The sequence below is a fragment of the Syngnathoides biaculeatus genome, chromosome 22, assembly GCF_019802595.1.
Source record: "Syngnathoides biaculeatus isolate LvHL_M chromosome 22, ASM1980259v1, whole genome shotgun sequence".
In the NCBI taxonomy this organism is placed as follows: Eukaryota; Metazoa; Chordata; class Actinopteri; order Syngnathiformes; family Syngnathidae; genus Syngnathoides; species Syngnathoides biaculeatus.
Genome location: NC_084661.1, coordinates 9465903 through 9487270, shown reverse-complemented (window position 1 = coordinate 9487270; position 21368 = coordinate 9465903). Strand labels below are relative to the sequence as shown.

General features: G+C 41.4%; 1 protein-coding gene across 1 annotated transcript in view; it reads left to right on the top strand.

The window, feature by feature from the left end:
* Positions 1 to 19632, top strand: part of LOC133495138 (heparan sulfate glucosamine 3-O-sulfotransferase 3A1-like) — a 32834-nt gene extending 13202 nt beyond the window's left edge. Inside the window, exon 2 of the mRNA XM_061809402.1 lies at positions 17662 to 19632. Within this exon, the coding sequence (XP_061665386.1) occupies positions 17662 to 18283 (622 nt within the window). The 3' untranslated portion in view covers positions 18284 to 19632. The remainder of the gene's footprint in view (positions 1 to 17661) is intronic.
* The last annotated feature ends 1736 nt before the right edge of the window (positions 19633 to 21368 follow it).

Below are 21368 nucleotides of genomic sequence, written 5' to 3'. Positions count from 1 at the left end.
TCACCTTTAGTCAGAGTCCCATTAAGTGTGTCGAGATGCGACCGCATCCATTGTGCTCTTTTAGGATTCACCTGAGGCGTTGATTTATGGACCTACTGAGCCTAGACGGTGTAATTAGGCTGGAGTTGTCAAGCTAAACCCCCCACCTTCCACCCCACCACCAGCACCTCCTCGCTTGACGACTGTGCACTGGGTGAAACATTGCGTGAACGCCCCACGTGGACCCTTCTTGTGACACACCATTTATTACCATCGCACTATTTTCCACTCAGCAGCCCAGCGGCGTTAAATGTTATTTTGCACTTTTTCTGGATTGTAATCGCCGTCGGCCGGAATCCAGGAGCCGGGATTCCACCCCCACTCGCCACGTCGGACCCACAGAAACTTTTACGCCAGCTTCTTCTTGCATCCACAAAATGGGAAAATGTGCCTTGGAAAAAGCCACCAGCAAAATTTTATAATCAACTTTTTTGTGTGATGTTTGTTTGGTCATATTGAATCTAAACCCAAATGGCTTACAAATTTGTTACAGATTTAGTTGTTGTTGTGGGAACTTAACTAGAACTAGAAGTATACAACAAGAAAAAAAAACAAACCTTGGTATAGGTCTTGGCAATCAATTCCATTACAGTAAAGCCTCGGTTCTTGAACGTCCCCGTTTTCGAACAAATCTGTTTTCAAATTAAAATTTTGAGATTTTTTTGCTTCTGATTTTGAACGAAAATCGGTATCCGAACGCCCCCGACAATATGCGTGAATAACATATTGCGCGCGGCCAGACCAGCTGACCCACGACGCGCTTTGGTGTGAATTCCCATGCCACCGAAAAAACCCGGAAATAACACAATGCGCGTGTCGCAAGCAGCTGACCAACCCACGACGCGTTTTGTCATTGTCAAGTCGACCCCCCCCCCCAAAAAAAAAACAAAAAAAACAAAAACGGAAATGACTTAACGCGTGTGGCATAACCAGGACAATTTTGCTATTCTGTATAACGCAGCCTCTGCACATAGACATGTCCCGGTAGTGACTGTTGTTTTTCTTCTTATCGAGGACCGTATTAACCCCCAATCATGGCTCCAAAGAAGGAAAGTTGCTTATTTATAGTTATTCTCCACTTTTGTCAGTAAAAAAAGTTAACAAGGCCGGGGGCCAAGTCGCTACAGATACAGCAATGCACTCCCAGCCTAGCGTACTCTACTACTAAAGCATACATTTTCAGGAAAAAATAAATATATTTCTTAAATTATTTTATTATATTAACTATTTAAATTATATATGTATTTTGTACTGTGCAGTTTATTATAAGGAAAAGGTAAAAAATGCTTTAAAAAGCCAATTTTTTTAGACTTGGAATGCATTATTTCTTTTTCAATTAATTGTAATGGGAAACATTGATTCGGTTTTCAAACAATTCACTTTTTGAATCGTTTTCTGGAACCGATTGTGGTCCAAACCGGGAATCGAGGCATCACTGTACTTTGATTTCATTTGTCAGGGCTTTTTTTTCTCCCCCAAATAGACATTTTGAAGCTGCGAAGCTGGTTGACAAAAGCAGTCTTAGTGTTGCCAATATAACAATTTAGTTGCTTTATACAGCGTATTTTATGATGGGCAGATTTAATTTCCGCTGAGAAAGACAAGATGTACCAAATAATTTCTGTTGTTTTTCATTCAACAAAAAAGGAGCCTGACAGAAGGTGATAGGCAGTCAATCGTGCTGAACATTGCCAAAATTCTAGTGTACATTTTAAATGGACAGTATATGCACCAGCCGAGAGTATTCTAATGTAATATCAATACATTTTCACAAAAGACAATGCTTTTCCTTAGAGTAAGCACTTACTTTCTTATTTGTGAAAAAAACAAAACTATATTTCTGTGGAGGTTGGTGAAATTTAAAACTCGGAAAAATGAGTCAAAAATAACGACTGTCCATAACGGGCAGTTTGCCTTTGCACGAAAATGCAGATATTATTTATTTATTTTCATGATTACGCGTGATTATGAGCTCATTAGTCTTCATGCTAATGAGTCTGACAGCGCTCCACATTAGCATCAGCTGTCGGGAAAACGAGCGGGGTTAATAAACATCTCGTTTAACTTGGATGCTTCTCTTCTCATTGTGTGTTTTCTGAAGGATGGCTGTTGTTGCGCTCTCCACATTCATTGTCGTAATTCCGCCGTGGACAGGAGAAGCGTTCATTCGCGCCCGCATCCGTCATTCAAGCCCGGGAGAGTTTTAGCACGCTGCTGTGATCTCCCGGGCGGAATTCTCTCTCAATGTTAATGCGCTTTTAGGACGACGGCGTCAAAGAGAAATATTAAAAAAAATGTTTTTGATTGATAATGTCAATTAATGGGTCTGTGTACGCCTCATTTGCCGTCCCCACGGCAACGCATAGCCTGTGTGTTCAAAAAAGAATTCAGAATTGTCTTTATTGGTTAGTTGTGCTTAGGCCACTCCTCACAATTTTTTTGCATGGGTGTTAGGTCAGAGTTTAAGTTGTGTTTATTGTTTACAATTACAATTTTGATTAGGGTCTAGATACGCATAGGATAGATTTAGGATTAGGTTTAAAATTAAGGTATAGGTTAGGATTAAGGATAGGTATTCGTTCCATATACAGTAAGTGATACCACTCTAAAATTTAGTTGTTTTTTTTTCCATGGGTTGCTGTGGAAAGTAACTTTAATGCAACTCTGATAGAGTGCTGTTTCTAATATTTATTTCATAGCAACGTGAGAGGGTTAGGATGGCTCACAGGAAAAAGGACCTGCATTACACCCCTCCCCTTGATCCTCAGGCCTCCGTCATGGTGTTTTATTCCTAACGCCATCCGTCTCCGCGCAGAGGCCCGACAGGCTAAAACATTAGCACGCTGTCAGCGGCGGCTCAGACCTCGCCATCCTCTGTTACACTTCATATTTAGCCTCAGGGATGGCGTTACCTCGCTAGAGTCTGGAAAGGAAGAGGAGGCCCAACTTGCTTTCTCACAAAATGGCCAGAAGGTTAATTGGGAGGGAGGGGGAGGGGGGTCCCAGTTGAGCCGCTGCCGATGCTAGTTGCGGTTTGGCCTGGACCATTTTTCACCATTTTCCTACCGTGATGTTACAGGCTGTTGGTCTTGTGTAACATGACCTTAAACTCTTCTTAACTCACTTAAGGCAAACCATTTCAGAGACTCTACTCTTTAATTTCACGTAGTAAGTGCTGCTGTTTTACTTAGCAACAGAACTCACAAGGGCTCAGCAGTTAACTCTTCAACCACAGTAGTTCACGATACCCCCAGAAAAATGAAATGTGAATTTTAACAAGTAAGCAAGTCTCCCTTGCTGTCATTAAATTATGTCACGTTTCAGGATTGAGTCAAACATTTATTAACCCATTCTATTTAAAAAAAAATAAAGTCAGAATAAAATGAAAAAAAAAATCTCATAATGAGTAAAGTCATACCCAAGGAAAATGTGAGAACATTGGGTTTCTTTTTTTTTTCCTATTTAGTTCAATTCCTATCTAGGTTTCTGTCGAGCTGTTCTAAGTGGGGAACATCCGTCGTTGCTAATCCGGTCTATGGCGCTCTCTCGCTGTGGCTTGGCACCAGGACGCGGGAAGCGACATACGGTGCCAGGCACTTTGTGTTTCCGAGCCTGGGAGAAATGGGACGTGGAATGGCGGAACACACGGAAAAGAAGAGCCGGAATAATCGCGGTGACGCTCACCCGTGTCACGCGGGACTCTCACACCCGCGTCGACTTTCGTTGCGTTGGAGGGAAACTGGAGCTGGGTGATTTGCACCGGCGGGTTTAAGCTAGCTTGTAAATGTGTTGCTTCTCCGCTAGCAAAGCGCACGTCTCCGTTTTAAAAGTTTTACTGTCAGATATTTGGCTTTCAATGTGCTTCAGCTCTCCTCTTTCATACACTGATAAGGTTTCACTGTTTCTCGCTCTCAGCGGCCCACGGGTTCTGACACAGAACCATAAAAAACACTGGGGGAAAAAAAACAGAACCAATGTAGTTCATGGAGAAGGCTATGTGACACATCACCTCAAACACTTGACGTAAAACTCCACTTTAATTCAAAAACTGTAACGTGACGTTTCATTTGCAGGTGTTAGCTCTTAGCATTTAGAAACTGATCTAATTAATATAACTGCTTGAAATATATCATATACAGTGGCATGAAAAAGAACTGCCCCCGTTCTTAAATATATATATTTTTGCATAGTTTTCCCAATGTAATGTTTAAACTCATCAAACAACTGTAAATAGACAAATAAAACCTAAGTGAACCCGGAATGCTGTTTTGAAATGGTGATTTCACTTATAAAACAAAAAAGTAAACAAAAAGTAATAATTCCTGACCCGATGTGAAAACATAGTGACCCTTAAACCTAATAATTGGCGCGGTCATCCTACACAGCAACTGAAATCAAGTGTTTCATATAAGATTATGAGAAAGCGGCCAATACTTTTCCACACCGCTGTTTTTTTTAAACGTTTTCAGTATTTTCAAAAAAAAAAATTTCCCCTGGCAGAAAAAAAAGTTGTAACTTCAAATTTTATAATGTGATAATGTTAGGGAATAAACGTAATGTTCAAAAACTAATTCTACAAGAATAAAAATCAGTGTCGTAAAGGAAAAAAAAGTTGTATTCATCAAGGAAAAAGTAGCATGACAAAAAAACTATAAGGTTATGAGAATAAAGTTATTCAAGAGAGAAGCTGAAGTCGTATAGATGGACATCACATTGGCTGACATTGAAAACTGATGACGACACAACAGAGCGGCAGAAGCATGCCTGTTAAATATCACACCTTTTCTTTTCTTCAGTTTTTCCCCAATCCGGTACCCTTTATCCTTTACAATAGCGACTTGGGGGAAAAGCAAACTGGCCTAAGGAAACAAATGTAAATGAAAATGTAAATGAACGAATAGCTTTCTTGGTGGCGGTATGAGCAGATGTTAACTATAAAATGATTTGCTGTGACAGTAAATAAACTTTTGTTTACACAGACCATACTGGATACTGGAAGGAAACTAAAAAAACTAAACAAAAAATATTTTTTTAATTTTCCTCCACACAGTTAAGAAAAAACAAGCGTTCCAAGTCCACAGATGGCAGAAACATCTTGAGTTGTTTTAACAGTCAGCAAATTTGAAAGGGCCAGTGACACATACAGTGTCATACCTCTCAAGTTATTTTATATTGTGAAGACTTCAAGATTGTATGGCCAGTTTTGCTCATCCTGGATCCAATTTTTCTCCAAATATGGAGTATAAGAGTAGAAATTTTGACCAAAAAACATTGACAAGAGGAGGAAGCAGGTGAAATCAGATGCGGTACTTGGTCTGTATCCATAAGATTGCAGCAGATGGACAGAAATCTGCACAATATGGAAGGACTCAAGACTCATCCGGGCGCACTGCCGAGACCTTTCTTTAATTAGAAGATATCTTCATACCATAATATCCCTAGCTTCTGAAACAAACACATATTATTGGGTATGTGCTTGCTTCAGGAAGTTCCTGCCTTTTTGGATCTTGGTCATTAGTCTTCATTAGTCTGCCGATAGTCCTTCTGGTTCACCAAGGCAAGTCTTTACCAAATGAGGCATTGACCTAAGAGCAACCTAAAACCCCCATGGTGGGTGGGGGAAGAAAGAAAAACTGTGGCAAAGGATTTCCGAATTTTCCGGTGAACTCAATAGGAAATAAGATGGAAGGAATAACGGGATGGGATTGTCTTTTTGCCAGTGAAACACTTTTCGCGGCTTACGGATCAGTTATCACGCTGGAGCACTAACATTTAAGTTTTGCTCACCAACAGGCTCATCTTGGAGCACACCGCCATGGTAACCATCACAAAGACAAAAGCTGCTGGCTAATTATCACAGAGCGGCAGCACCCCCCAAACCCCCCGACTCTAAAGGCTCTATTGTGCACTCCATTTTTACTTGATGTATTCAAATCAGGCTTATGTGCAGCATTTTAACACCCTAAGATTAACTCAGCACTAGAGAGGGAAGTATTGGGTGGCAGGGGGGGGTTGGCGGTGGTGCTGGTCCTAATGACGCCACATTGACCATGTAAGCCAACGTTCAAGAGGAGCACAATACGTTAAAAATAAGCTTTGCTATTAAACGTTAAGGTATCTTATCTCCCCGCGAGCCGCTTAAGCCCGCTAAAAGCTGACTTGGCAAAGAGAGGAAGTGTCAGTGAAGCTAATCCTGCTCGAGTGTCATCGCCGCAAAGTGGGTCAGGGAAGTATGAAAAAGTAATGTGAGGGCTCAAAATATGTCTTCAAAGTGGCCCGCTAGAGTGCATGGGGTGCATAATAGCTTAATAGCACGGTATAAAAGTACATAGCGCAGGCTATAATGCTAATTTCCCCAGTAGCATGCAAGCTTTAGCTTTCCTAAACATTTCAGAATTGTAGCAGAATTTTGGGGAGGATATGACATTTCATTAAAAAGCAACTTTCGAAACTAAGCTAAGGAGAAGAAGGTGAACAATTTTACAATCTGGAAATTTTCTGACTTTATACGACTATGCTGCCCCCTCTTGGTGTGGAGTTACAAATGTGCAGCCATGAGTGACTATTGATGCACTCATTACTTTTCCATCACACAGTGTGAAAAAACAAATAACCAGGTAATGTTACTGAGCAGACTGAAAGCAGCAGTGTATTTGTCATCTGTGCAAGAATAAGTAGTACTACTGGACATACATGTACATGCATACAGAAGTGGTAAACTGTACAGTGATATTCTATACAGGTGATATAAAAAGCAGCAAGAATAGTCAGCAGCATTTTGTCGCAAAGCTACTGAAAGAGGAAAGAGTTGGTAAAAGTATGACACTTGTGAATACTACAGATGCAGTTGTGAATGTGAACAGCAGTTAAAAATGGTCAGCAGGGTTCCATGTATCACCTTTTGCCCATTTTCTGACATTACGAAGAAAAGCAGGAACTGAATCAATAAATAAAAACAGAACTTTAAAAGTTTTTTTTGTCGATTCATCGATTAATTGAAAACAATTATTAAACGTTAGTTGCCGCCCTCATACCAATATATATACTGTATATGCTATTGGGAACAGAAAATTATGCATACAATATTTGCAAATGTGTGAGAAAATAGCACTGAATGCAGCTAAAACTATAATTTACATGTATACTGGCGACATGGTGACTCAGCTGGTAAAGCGTTGGTATCACAATTCTGAGGACCCGGGTTCGATCCCGGCCCCGCCTGTGTGGAGTTTACGTGCGCTCCCCGTTTTGCGTTTTCTCCGACGTTTCCTTCCACATCCCAAAAACATGCAACATTAATTGGACACTATAAATTGCCCCGAGGTGTGATTGTGAGTGCAGCAGTTTGTCTCCATGTGCCCTGCGATTGGCTGACAACCGGTTCAGGGTGTACCCCACCTCCTGCACATTGACAGCTGGGATGGGCTCCAGCACTCCCCGCGACCCTCGTGAGGATAAGGGAAATGGATGGATAGATGGATGTATGCATACTATGTTAGCAGCTGAAACAGAATACTATACTAAATGATGCATACTTTATATGCACTGGTGAATTTGAAAAGTAGCAAAAATAGCAGCCCATGTATCAACACAGTGGTAGTTGAATTCACTAATACAGTATACTATGCTTAATATTTATGCAGATGAATGTGAATAAAAGCATCAAGAACAAGCAGTGCCATTGCATGTGACTATTAGCATGGTAGCTTCTCCTTTGCTAGTTCATCCAGACTCCAGGCAAGCTAGTCTAAGTTGAGTCACTCCATACAGTATCTGCGCTTTTTTTTTTTTATATCCTTTATCCTTTCTCACCCTCAGCCATCTTCCTCACGCTGCACCTCGCTGATACACCGCCCATCTGAATAATTCACTATGCATGTTGCCGTAAAGATAAAGCTTTATTTTTTCTTTTTTTTTTTTTACCCCCCTCCCTTACGCAATAAACTGGGGACTGACTGGCACAGAACAGTGTGGTGGAAAAAAAAGACAGATCCTTTTGCATAAATAAATTTATAAGAATGCATCGGCAAAAGCTAACTCTATAAAATTTTTACTCCGCTGCGTGGCGGCAGCCCGTTTGGTACGGGAAGAAAAATGAAGATAAACCAGAGGGCAAGGTGAGGATTTATTTTTACAAGATGTTATTTCTACTGTGAAAGTGTGTGATACAATATTTTTCTCATACTCCGTTCACACTCCGTATCTCACATACAGCACACATCTGATTATTTTTTTTCCTCTCTTCCTGCATCAGCCCTTAATATTTGAGGGCAAGATGGAAGTTTGCCAAGAGGAGCCCCCTCTTGAGATGGATGGCCGTGGTGAGAAGCCAGAAGGATAACATCAGCTATTTCTACAGATTTTTTTTCCCCCCTTCCCCATGACACAGAGGAAAACTCCATCATGGAAATGAATATTTGCATAAAGATGCCATTTGGCAAAGCCGCCAAGCGAAGTGGACTAAAGTAGATAAGCATACCACAAAGCGCATTCATGGCAGGGCAGTTTTACCAAGTGTAGTACTACATGGACTTTCCATTTTGTTCAAGCCATGTAAACCCCTCAAGTACAGAAATGGTGCACACACACTAGTGCTACCCTTTAAATGAAATTAAAACAAAGCCTGTTTAAAGGTATTGTGGAATTATTATCGAAAGACTATAAATTGCCATTAAAAAATACCCATTAGGATAATCATGAATGCATTCAAACGTCAATTGTATGAAAGCAAATAAGGATGCCTCGAAGGACATCCCTTACGTTTCGGCAGTTGTTCCAGGTTTAATTTGGTAAAAACTCTTCGGACGTTCAGATGAGATTCTTTTCTTGTGATCATCTCATGTCGATATCACCCCAAAGGGATAAAAGTTTTTAAACACACAATCTATGGTTGAACTTTCAGTTGACACATTTTTGTTTTAGTTTAAAGAGCATTTCTTTACTATTAAGCAAGCTAAAAAGTACACATGCTGTGCTTCATTAATGTGCGCAAATATGTCATTTCACTACAACTGGTTGATTAAAAAATGTCAAACGGTAGAGCAGGGGTCGGGAACCCATGGCTCGTGAGCCATACCTGGCTCTTTTGGTGGTTGCATGCGGCTCGCGGAGCCCTCATAACAACATACTGTACATTTGATTTCTGTCGTGCAGGCAACGCAAATGAGGCATAGACAGTTTGTCCTAGTGGGGTTGCTGTAGTTTACTGTGGCTGTTGATGTCCACGGGCGCAGGGTTGAATGCCGATCGTGTTGGAACAACTAATTATGGAAATGCTTTTGACAAAGGTCGCTCAAAGAAAAAAATATGAGGAGGACAGAGAGTGAGGGTGCGAATGTGTGTCTCCTCGATGTTGCCAATAAACATTTTGACAACTTCATATAAAGACAAAATAATCAAACGAATAAAAGACATGCCGTTGTCGGCAAGAACCGTTCACCATCGTACCATCATGATGGAAAATCAAATTGAATTACGTTCACGTTAAACGGATGGAAGTCTCAACAACAGCATGAAGCTTAATGTAACGACGTATGACGCACCGGAAGTCCCATTACTTGTAAGAAGTACTCATGTCATCATTGGTTAGCAACATCATAATGTTATTTAAAAGTATTTGGAGACTTATTGTACTCCAAAAGTATTAAACATAAATAAATGCGCAAATACACCTGTATGTAGTTTTTAAAACACTGTATGGCTCTTTTGAAATTACAATTTAAAATATTCCACCTTTATGGCTCTCTCAGTTGAAAAGGTTCCTGACCCCTGCCGTAGAGGAATGGTGTATGATGGACCAATCAATTACATTTCAAGAACCCATTACATTAAAGTCCTTTTTGATCATAGTTGTTTGACAGAGTGAATCCTTCTTGGCACGCACTGAAGGTGTTAATCCTGGATCAACCACAAGGCATTCTGTACAAATGTGTACGTACAAATGTGCAAAAAAATGGACTAATAAGTATGAAGCTCAATACTATGCATTAAGTATTAAGTTCAGCCTTGGTGGAGGTCGATACTGTACTTAGCGGCCTTCTAACTAGTTATTTACGATCATTATTGTGTCAGACTTTTGCACAGTACTGTATAGCACTCTGCAATGAAATTGGATTGTAAGGGATAAAACAAAATGCACCGATAAATATTCACGTTCTTCCCAATTTGAGGGATTTTAACCTATTTGGGGCTTTATTTTGACGCTTTGAAGTCAAATTGAAGATTGTTTGGAGTTCTAGAAAAAAATCCTAACTCTGAGATATAAAGTTTCTTAGAAGGGTCACTGATAGTGTAGCGGTTCATTCACTCAGCATGTGTTCTGTTCCTGCTCAGTGGATAAGCAGTATAACAGAATAAGCTTTAAAAAAAAATAGACGCTGGGATGGACGGCTTCTTTAAAGTTGAAAACCGCCGCATTGGCACACAAAAGCAAAACTCTCCAACCCGGTAGAAAACAAGCGGAGCGGTGCATGGGAACCGTCGGGGGGTAGGAAGCAATTTGGAGAGACTAGACAATTACAAGATAAGAGAGCCATCATCTAGTCGCGGAAAAAACATGTGGCGACGCCGTCTCGGAGTCATCCGCTGGGGAAATGACAAGCTTTTTTGAGGGGGATAAAGAAGCAAACAGAGATAACGACGGCACTCGGGCAGAAAAATAAGTCAAAGAAAATGTCGGTTTTAGAATAACAGGAAGTTGATAGTCCGATTGAGAGATATGGTTATAATGCACTGCGTAGAACACGTTTCAACTGATGTAGAAATTACTTGCGAGAAGCACGACGAATGCCTTTTAACATCTTGAAGATTTTGAAAATGCTGCTTGTTCTTTGTAGGTTTATTTGGAATAGTTGGAAAATCTGCTGTGTTTAGGGTTAAAGTGTCCAAGAATCAACTCCTTGCTGACACACTGAAACTGCACAGTTTGAATGAAATAAATGGACAGGAAATGTGTCATAAATCCATTTTAATGTACTATGGTGACAGATAATTTGTCATTACCGTATTTTTCACACTATAAGGCGCACCTTCAATGACTGGCCTATTTTTAAAACGTTTTTCATATATAAGGCCACCGCATTATAAGGCGCATAGAATAGATGCTACAGTAGAGGTTGGGGTTGCATTATGGATCCATTAGATGGGCTGCACTAAAGGCTCAATAGTGATCCATATATATAAGGCACTCCTGATTATAAGGCGCACCATCATCTTTTGAGAAAATTAATGGCTCTTAGGTGCGCCTTATAGTGCGGAAAATACGGTAAGCTACTAAAGTGAAAAAAAAACGTTCGCTCGCTCAGTATCATCGCAACCCTATAGCTACCTGGGCGGCCAGCAATATATATAAATTTCCATTGAGATAGTTTAGTATTCAAATTTGATTGAGTATGATGAATGATGGTGTTTGCTGACAGGTGTACAAATAAAGCCAAAGCTAAAATAACTTCAAACACTCGGAAAAGTAGCAAAATATCTGTTCATATTATAACATAGCGTACTAAAGATTGGTAATAACTGAGGAAACCTGCATGTACTCTCAAACTTTACTGTTCAAGAGTTTCTGGCGAAGCCAAAACTCGATAATAGATCAGAGGTTTCCTACAGTCTTGATAGTGCCCACCATAGATTTAAAAAAAAAAATGTTTTAAATTGGCATTCGAACACTGGACGCAAGAAGTCAAACACACAGGGAATCTGCCATTAAGGTTGGAAGCGGATATTTAAGATACGATAGAGCTTTAAGGTTTTGACATTATATGTGAACCACACTGGAGTTTGTAAGCATTCTGAGGCCGCCTCTTGCAGAACAGTCTCACACTGGTCTGCAGCAGCGTTCGCTTGAAGTGTTCTCATGTTGAAATGAACACGAGTTTCAATTAAAATGAGCCAACATATTTGACGGATGACGATTACATTCTGTTTCTTGCCACACCGTTACGCAAGACAGGTAAAAAGCTCGAGTGTTTAAAGCCCGGAGCGGCATTGCTCTAAATCACAGCCGCGACCTCCTCCGCTCACATCCACTGACCTGGAAAATATGCGGCGGGGTTCAAGCCTCGCCGAGCTGGCCTTTGCTTGGCCGGCAAACAGCAGAAATATTGAGCCAATTACAAGATGATTATCTGCTGGCAGTGGCAGGGGAGCTAGCTGCGGGTGTGAGTGTATTTATGCCTGCCTGGCAGCAGGAGCAAGGGAAATGAATCAAAAGGCCTGCCATGCGAGGGAGAAGCACTCCTGGCTGCTTACCGCCACTTGTCCATTGACAAGACGCTGGCTCGAATCCAAAGCCTTTCGTTTCCTGGAAGGACACCACCAGGAGGTGGCCGCCGCATTGTCCGTTCGACCTGATGGTGCATGTAGGCGTCGATTTTGTGGCTTTCATATGACAGGCAGACATGAGTCACTTTCATTTACAAGCAAGGGGAAAGGAGCGATGCATCAGACCACTTCTTTTACGCCACAAAGGCAGCATTGAAAGATGCACCACGCTCGGGTGTGTACATTGGATTTTGTTTGCAAAAAAGCACGGGCATGTCTTCGAACCGGCGAAACCTGGCCTCCCGGCCGTTCTTTTCCATTTGTGACGTCAAAGTCCTGACAGGTTCACAAGATGTTCCTGCACCGGCATCCAAATTCCTCCAAAAGTCGTCTTGTTCTCACTGTTTTTCTTGTTCGCCTCCCAACCAAAACACGAGCCAGCAAGATGTGAGTTTGATTTAAAGCGGTCAGATGAAGACATCAAAGTCAAACGTGGAGGTGCAGTAAAACACTTGGTTACATCACTGACGCTGCCGATAAAGTCTCTCCAGTAGGTGAGGAATTGACCTGAAAATGTAGATTTTAGCAGTGTTGTTCTTGATTCCAAGTGAATTATAGAAATTGTTCTGCTTTTAAATTACGCATAATACATTACTGGGCTGAACCAGGAGCACAAAAACACGCACTGTTCCACTATCTACTGTTAAGCATCTGATTCACCAACTTGCCAAGACTCGCTGGTCACAGCTCTTTGTGTTGAAAGCAATGGTGGTTGTCATGCTGCATTCCACCCATTATTTTTTCGGCTTTGTTTTCCCGTTACAACATCAGAGGAGCAACGGTAGAGCAGGAATTTATAAAGCAGACAGAAATCACTGAGCGGGACACTGCCACATCAGAAGATGAAGTGCACACCGCTGATGCAGCCCAGCACAGGGAAGTAGGTAAATGTGTAGCAGCAGTAATTGGTCAGCTACAATCGACCTTTCCGATGGCGATCTTAAGCTCCGCCCCCTTAGCCATGTCCCACAAGCTTCCAAAATCCCGATTGAACAGAACATGTTTGAAGTCGATACTCTATCGCGCATTCCAGATAATATTGGGGTATGTTTTTTTTCCAAATGCGTCAGACTTGTCCAAGAGAGTTCTACAGAGAGGTCTCAACTATTTCACGCAAGGATACGTAATTGAGATTTTGGACGGAGCAGGACGCATTTTCAGAGTTACAGCGAAATGTTAGTGATCGATGCAAAAAGTTTGATGCCTCACAAACTTCATATTGAAATCCAAAAGAATAAAATAGTAGAATCATACTGTGCATGTAAAGCAGGGTGAGTACTTTTTACTTGGAAAGATCACGAGTAATATCTTTGTAGTCTTTATAAGTGAGTGGGTGTATTCATTTGACTTGGCTCGTAATTGAACCCAGTCCTCTGTCTTAAAAGTCCGATGTGATACAAATGGGCAAATAGACATTTCTCTTGCATGACGTCGCGCATTTACGTATCACTAACCAGACTCTTCGGCATAAAACATTACACACTTCATTCAGCAGGTCAGTGATACACTGCAATGTATAAAGCACTGATAATAATTCACTAAAACTCAGAGAAGATACTTTTCCCTCACTTACCTTCGAACATACAGCCTTGTGTTTGTTGATATTGTCCCCATTTACTCGTACATGAGGTCTTCCGCGAGCCTTAATCCATCGTAGACACTTGGTCAACTGTGTTTTAGGCTTTGGAAAATGAATCAACCTGGCCCCTTGTGACCTAGCCAGATATCTTTCACCAGAATTGCATGTTCCCCAAGCCATCTGAGGACCATTTTCTTTGTAACATTAACTTTTCCAAGCGCACACTACTGACAACCAGCATTGCTTGTGTGACAATATGGCGAGAGGGCGTGTCAAGCCAGGGGTTAAGATAATGCAGCTATCTGATTGGCTATTATTGTACGAGTGATTGACAGGTCGGAAAGGTCCATTGTTTTCAATGCAAACAGCCATTGCCAATGAGCACCGGGTGTTAAACGCTGGTTTTAAATGATGGCCTTCTGTCTTGGACACTAAATTGGAAGTCTGCAAATTCAGGGTCAACTCTAACATGTGCATCGGTGCTTTCAACTTATGATTACCAGTCAAAGTGCCATGTGCCACAGTAAATTATCCAATTTACGCACAGAAATTGGTCAGAAATCTATATGCTACAAATAATATATCTTTCTTTAAGAATCTGTTTTAACAAAGCAAAGTGACAGAACAATTAAATGATAGAACTAGATGCCAGAAGGTACAATAAACCTTGTGTCACACCCTTTTCGTTGAGGACACTTGTTCTTGCCCCAGACACTGGTGTTAATGTCACCCCCAATTTAATTATCTGAATGTGTAAAACCACAAAGATTGAACACACACTATAGACGCAAGAATGTCCCGCTTTGATTAGTTGTCTGAAAAGCACAGGTGCATAAATGCCAAATGTACTCCTAAGGCAGAGGAGAATGTATCCATTTCCCATGACTGCACTTCCTTGGTGCACCTGAAACACTTCTTGCGATAACTATAAAATTTACATTGCCCCGAATACGCTTGTTTACTTTTGTCGCACGCCACAGTACCATCTTCCTCACTGACCCTGAAAGTGCCCCGCCCCCCTGAGCGGTCCTTAACGGCGTGTGTGCCTTTGCTACATTGACCACAGAACAAGCATGACGCTCCCCATCAAATATGAATGCCTCCTTTAGCGCATTCTCATCTCTTTTTCATACACCCAATAATGTTCTCCAGAGAGGTTGCCGTAAGGGCGCTTTTCCTCGAGCTGGAATTAGTACGATTGCGGTGAGAAGGCGATCTATCAGTATCGACAACCAGCTTGCTGTGTCGTTTGGAAATAAGCAATGCTACTCAGTCTCACGTTGTGTCTGAGGATCTGTGTGGTGAGCAAGGTCAGTGGATTTTCAAAACCTGATGCAGCTCATTGTTCTGACACAAATGGCAAAAATTGCTCTCACCGTTCATTTCCGCAGTATTCTTTCCTGTACCACATGACACAGAAGAACTCTATGTTGGGCCATTCAATGGACAATGGTGTCTTTGAGTCTCGGGTTTCAAACCAAACATACTGTAGAACTGCGACCTGTATCCCAAGGAGTGGCTGCTGAACCCTACTACCACGTACTTTTGGACAGATTGCTAACATGTCGAAGCTTCAGAGTTGAGTTTGGCTGGTTGCTTAGGGGCCCGTTCGACCAGGCCACTTTGTCAGCTTCGGGCCTTGCCTGCTGAGGCTGATGAATAATTGACATGTATGTTCTGTACTTTAGTGAATTTTAGAACTGCATTCTGCAGAGGTTCTAAATGGTATGGGCTGGGGTGGGCCTGGGGGGGGGGGGAGTGTTAATTATTCATTCCTTGCTTTTTACCTGCGTTGCTTCGGGTCACCGTTCTCCCTTGCTGAGCCTCTCTGGTGAAGGAGAAGTGCAGAAGGAGGCGTTGATACATTTTGCCAAGAAAATGTCTTAGCACAGCTTTGTCGGCGTAAATATTTGAGTCTGGATTTATGAAGCGGCTTTCATCAGCGGGGTTTCATTTCAGGGAGGTTTTGAATCAACGGCTGGACAAGTGGAACTGCTTAGCTCCCGGATTCTAGCGTTACCCCCCCACCCGTCATTCCACCACCTTATTTCAAATAAACCTGATGATTAAGCGCATGAAGTGAGGGAAACACGTGCAGGGCTGATGTTGTTCATCCTTAGTTTAAACAGGTGATCAATTATGCTGAGAGGCCCTTTAGACTATCAATATTTCATAAGTGGGCTTCACATTGTATGATAGCGAAAGCATCCTCTTTCAAAAGGCCCCTTGAGAGCAACCAGCTTGCTTTCATAAGCGCCTTAACAGCAACATTGTGGTGGAATCCTTGAGTTGTTTGCCACAAGAATGTCCCAACATCCCGGGACACACCGACACCGCAAGAATCAATATTTGCTCACGCCACCACCTCCCAGCAGACATCAAGATCAAATAAATAAATGTGGTCCTGTGTTATTCTTGACTGACTCAAGCCACAGTGACCCGTCACACTTCCAGTGTCTGTGCGAAAGGTAGCCTTCCATCCGTTTTATACTACTTGTCCCGTTTTTCTTCCAGCTGACTTTAGGCAATTTCATAGCTTCTGAGGTTGCAGTGGTGTAAAGTTCAACTACCAACACTCACCTCTGTCTTCTATTGGGTTGAAACCAATCGTCAACACAATCGCTGAGAATTTTCAACCTTTTTCCCAAGGAAGGCCCCCCAATTTGTGTGACAGCACTAAAACTGAATATTTTATCCCCTTCGGAGGTTGTATACAATTTAGAGAAAAAAAAAACAACTGAAAGTGTATGTGTCATGGGACTAACTCTAACTTTGCCAAAAAACCCAGGCTAAACCTAGATTTTCCATGGCATACAAAGCCTATAAATGTGTTAGAGCTTCGGATAGCTTTACCTACACCCACAGATTGGTTTGGTTCGTTAAATCAGTGAGAGAAGTCTAAGCGGTGCTCGCCTGCTTTGATTTTAAGTATCGAGCCCTTTAAAATAAACTTTTGGACACCCCAATGTATTATGCAAATGTAAGTACATCAAACTCAAAAATTTATGTATTTGCATTTGCTTTTCTTTTGCTTAGTTTTTACTCTGCCGCTCTATTGGGCAATGCCAATCTGTTGTCAGTGGCCTGAGCTGCATGAAAAAAAAGGTTAAATACATTAAAAAAGATACGCAGCGCATGCCATTTCCATACATTGTACTAGACAACTTAGAATAATTATTGGGTGGCATGGCAGGGGAACAGAGGTTCCTACATTGGTTTGATACAGCCCTTTTCTAGACTTGCAAAAATCCAAAGAACTAATTGCAACAAAAAGAAGTGACAACATTTCAATTCATAATGCCCTAAAGAAAAAAGATGTTTCGGTCACAGCCGCAAATTGCGAGGATCTTGATTGTTTGGTGAGCTTTATTTTTGTACAGACTACTCTTGTATTGGTTCTGAAAAGAGAGACGTTGCAATTCTGCTGCTAATTAGTGCAGGAGCATTTCTCTTATGTGAGGCGGGGCCATGCCAAAATCATGAAAAATCATTGACTTTTTTTTTTGCACCTACAGTATCTCTTTAGCCTATCTTTAGATGGGTTGGTTTTGGTGTGTTAAATACATTAAAGGTGAAGAATGTCAAAATGGCTGTTGAGTCCTTTGATTTTTCTTTATGCGGCCCTTTGGAAGAAGTTGCAAGATGGTCAGTTTGAAAGGTGCTTGTTTAATGCATCGATTTTAGTCACATGACTCATTCCTTCCTGTCTCTGGTCTTTTCAGGGATCTGATGCCCAAGACCCTGGAGGGCCAGATCACCATGGAGAAGACCCCCAGTTACTTTGTGACCAAAGAGGCTCCCGCCCGTATCTCGGCCATGTCACGAGACACAAAACTGATCGTGGTCGTGCGAGACCCGGTCACCCGAGCCATCTCGGACTACACACAGACGCTGTCCAAGAAGCCGGACATTCCGTCCTTCGAGAGCCTCACTTTCAAGAACAGGACTACGGGCCTCATTGACACGTCGTGGAGCGCCATCCAGATCGGTATCTACGCCAAGCACCTGGACAACTGGCTGCAGTACTTCCCCATGGAGCAAATCCTGTTTGTGAGCGGCGAACGGCTCATCAGCGACCCGGCCGGCGAGCTGGGCCGAGTGCAGGACTTCCTGGGCCTCAAGCGCATCATCACTGACAAACACTTCTACTTCAACCAGACCAAGGGCTTCCCGTGCCTCAAGAAGGCCGAGGGGAGCAGCAAGCCCCATTGCCTGGGCAAAACCAAAGGGCGCACCCACCCTGACATCCGCCCCGAGGTGGCGCGCCGCCTCCGAGACTTCTACCGGCCCTTCAACATGAAGTTCTATCAGATGACAATGCACAACTTTGGTTGGGATGACTGAATGTGATGAAAGACAACGACGAGCCTGACTGCAGGTGGAAAATCAGGGAGAAATACAAGGGGATTACAATTGTGGTCAGAGATTTAAGTACCCCCAGCCCCCTCCAGGAAATTGGGTAAAAAGGTAAAACTGAATGTCCAATCTGACAATAAAGCCAACATTTGCATTTTACTTCTCGCTTAAAATTATGCAATTTTAGTTAGTTGTAGTGGAAATAAACCCAAACTCAATCATTTGATTCTATTCAGTTAAAGTGACATTGCTTGAAAACTTTTGATTTAAAAATAAATATATACAGATATGGAGCAAAATCATCTAATGTAAAATGTAAATGTAAAATATCTAATAAAATATAAATAATTGCAACTAAACAAATACTGGTAGTAAAAAATAAGCAATATTGATATAATTTATCAATGAAACTTTAAAAATCCTGTGTTTCACAGGATTCCATTTACAGGCAGAGGCCAGCACTGAGCAGCAAAGCCAACACTTCTATTTTCATTTTTTGGGTTTAAAACAATGGCACTCAAAAAATAAAATAAATACTGGAAGCAATTATTTTAGGTCAATAACAAAATAATGCAAAAAGCAGACTTTCACTTGGGTCTAATCAGCAAAAAAAACTGCAGCTCGGAAGTGGAACTTGTCCTTTTTGAAGTCTACTGTATGCTTACAGCAGATGTGTTTGACTTTAAATGTTAAGTTAATAACTTTTTGGGCTTTAGTGTGGAAAATAATTTTGCTTTGTTTTTTTTCCCAATCGTCGGAACCTCAAAGTGTTCTGATCAAATATGCAAAGTGTGACACTGTGTTTCCGGAACAATCACATAGAGACTTGTGTGCTCGATTTATGCGTTTGATTTCATAGTAACAAATGATGAGTGATTTAATGCCATATATTGTATTTGAAAGCCGATATACGTCGCTGCTTTCGAAGCTTGACATTTTTCTACCGACAAAATCTCTAAGTATTTTTGCAAATGTATTTATTCCACATGTATTTTGAATAACTGACGTCTAACACTTCATTCCCCCTGGTGTGATTACAACACACATTTCACTTCCATGCTCTTGTCTTTTTGAGCAACATTTTTGCACCCCCTCTTTCGCTCGCCGCCACCCGAGCTCCTTCGTCCCGAAGCGGGATTCCAATTTCCTCGGACGTGCCTCCGCTCTATGTCACTTTTAAAGCCTGCGGGGCCACGTGTGCCGCACGGCGAGCACAAAGGCCCGTTTGTGTTCCTCCTTTTGTTTTGTGTGTTTTGTGTGAGCGGACTTGTAAGAAGCAGATGTGAATCAAAAGAAACACAATCATTGAAAGGTTTGAATAAAGGTTGTTGCAAAGATTTTGGTCTCTCAATTAAATGTCCACCGCAAAGACGCGGGAAAAACAAGCGAGGATTTATTGAATAAACATGTTTAAATACTTGCTGCAAGTTAAATCATTTTCTCCAAAACATGAAGCATGTCAACAGTCAAAAGTTTGAAATTGTGCACGAAAGCCGGATTGTGGATTACTCTTTACATAAGCATTTTTTAGATGGAACTTTGACTTAATTGGTTTCCTTTCGGGCCCTTTGCACCCCAGAGGGTCTGCTGGAGATGCGCTTTGGTCCTTGGTATTGATCTTTGGTGTTATTTTGTATTGAAATTTGACGTTGTCTTGTATTTTTACACCTATGGATAACTTGGAGGAATGGATAATTTTCTTTATTTGGGGAGGAATCTGGAGTACCTGGAGAAACCTCACAGAATGGAGAACATGTGAACTTCACAGATTCAAACACAAACCTCAAAACTGTGAGGCAGACATATTTCCCATTTCCCACTGTGCTTCTTCTGTCTTACATTAGACGTTGCTATTTCATTAGTCTTTGATGTTTCATATTAGTCATGAGCCTTGGGTTTAAGTTTTTGGAATTTGTTAATACTTTGGTATTTGTCCTTGTCTTTGATATTGTTTTGGGCCTTTCATATTGTTTGAAGTATTGGTCTTTGATATTGATCTTTGGGTCTTCACAATATTCTTTGGCCCTGGGTATTGGTCTTCAATATTGGTTTTTGGTCTTTTTTGGCACTGTGCTTTGGTATTTGTCCTTGATATTGGACATCAGTCTTTTGTATAGTCTCTGACATTGTTTTGTTATTGGGTTTGGATATTATGTATGTAGTGTATTTGTCTTTGGCATTGCTCGTTGCTGTATAGTATTATTCTTTAGGCTTGGGGTATTTGTTGTCGTTAATATGTTTTATAGCATTGGTTGGTCTTTGGTATCTGTGTCTTCAGTATTTGTCTTTGGTGTTTCTATGACTGTTTTATATTGTTGTTAGTATTGGTCATTGGAATTAGTTTTGGAGATTTTGTGTTGGTTGTTGTTATTTTACTTATTTTTTTTTTGTATTGGTGCTGGTCTTCTGTCATTAGTCTGTGGTATTTCTTTAATATTTTTAAAATAGATTTTCATACTGTTTTATGTATACTGTTTTGATAGTCTGTGTTTCCCATTCTTTGGTCTTGCACATTGGTTTTTTTTCTCGTTTTGTTTTTTACATTTTCTTTAGTACCTCCTTCTGTCGTTGGTCTTTGTTCATGTCTGAGGTATATTTGTTTCCTGTTACTGGTCTTTGGTATTATCATTCATGTTTTTTTTTGGGTGTTGGGCTTTTGTTTGACTATTCACGTGCACTTTTGAGTGAGAAAAATATGTAATATTTTCTTGGATGAACAGAAACATACACATAACCACGAGCGGGCACCAGAGCCTTTGTTTAGTCTCCCGAATACCAAAAATCTGCTTTCTTGTCCCATCACATGCACACATGGTCATACACCTGTGTAAGGTCACCTGTGTACAATTAACTCCCACCCAGACCCCCTCTTTAACTATAAGCCATCAACTTCCCCTGTTCACCTCCACACACGCTAAACTGAGCTGGGTCTTTGTGGACAAGACGGGTGGGCTACCACATCCCCCTAACAGTACCCCTTCATACGACGATGACGTGAGGGAGGGAGTGGGGGCGGTGGGGGACATAGACCAGGAATGCGAGCCTTCTTTGTGACCACACGCACGCGAAAGAC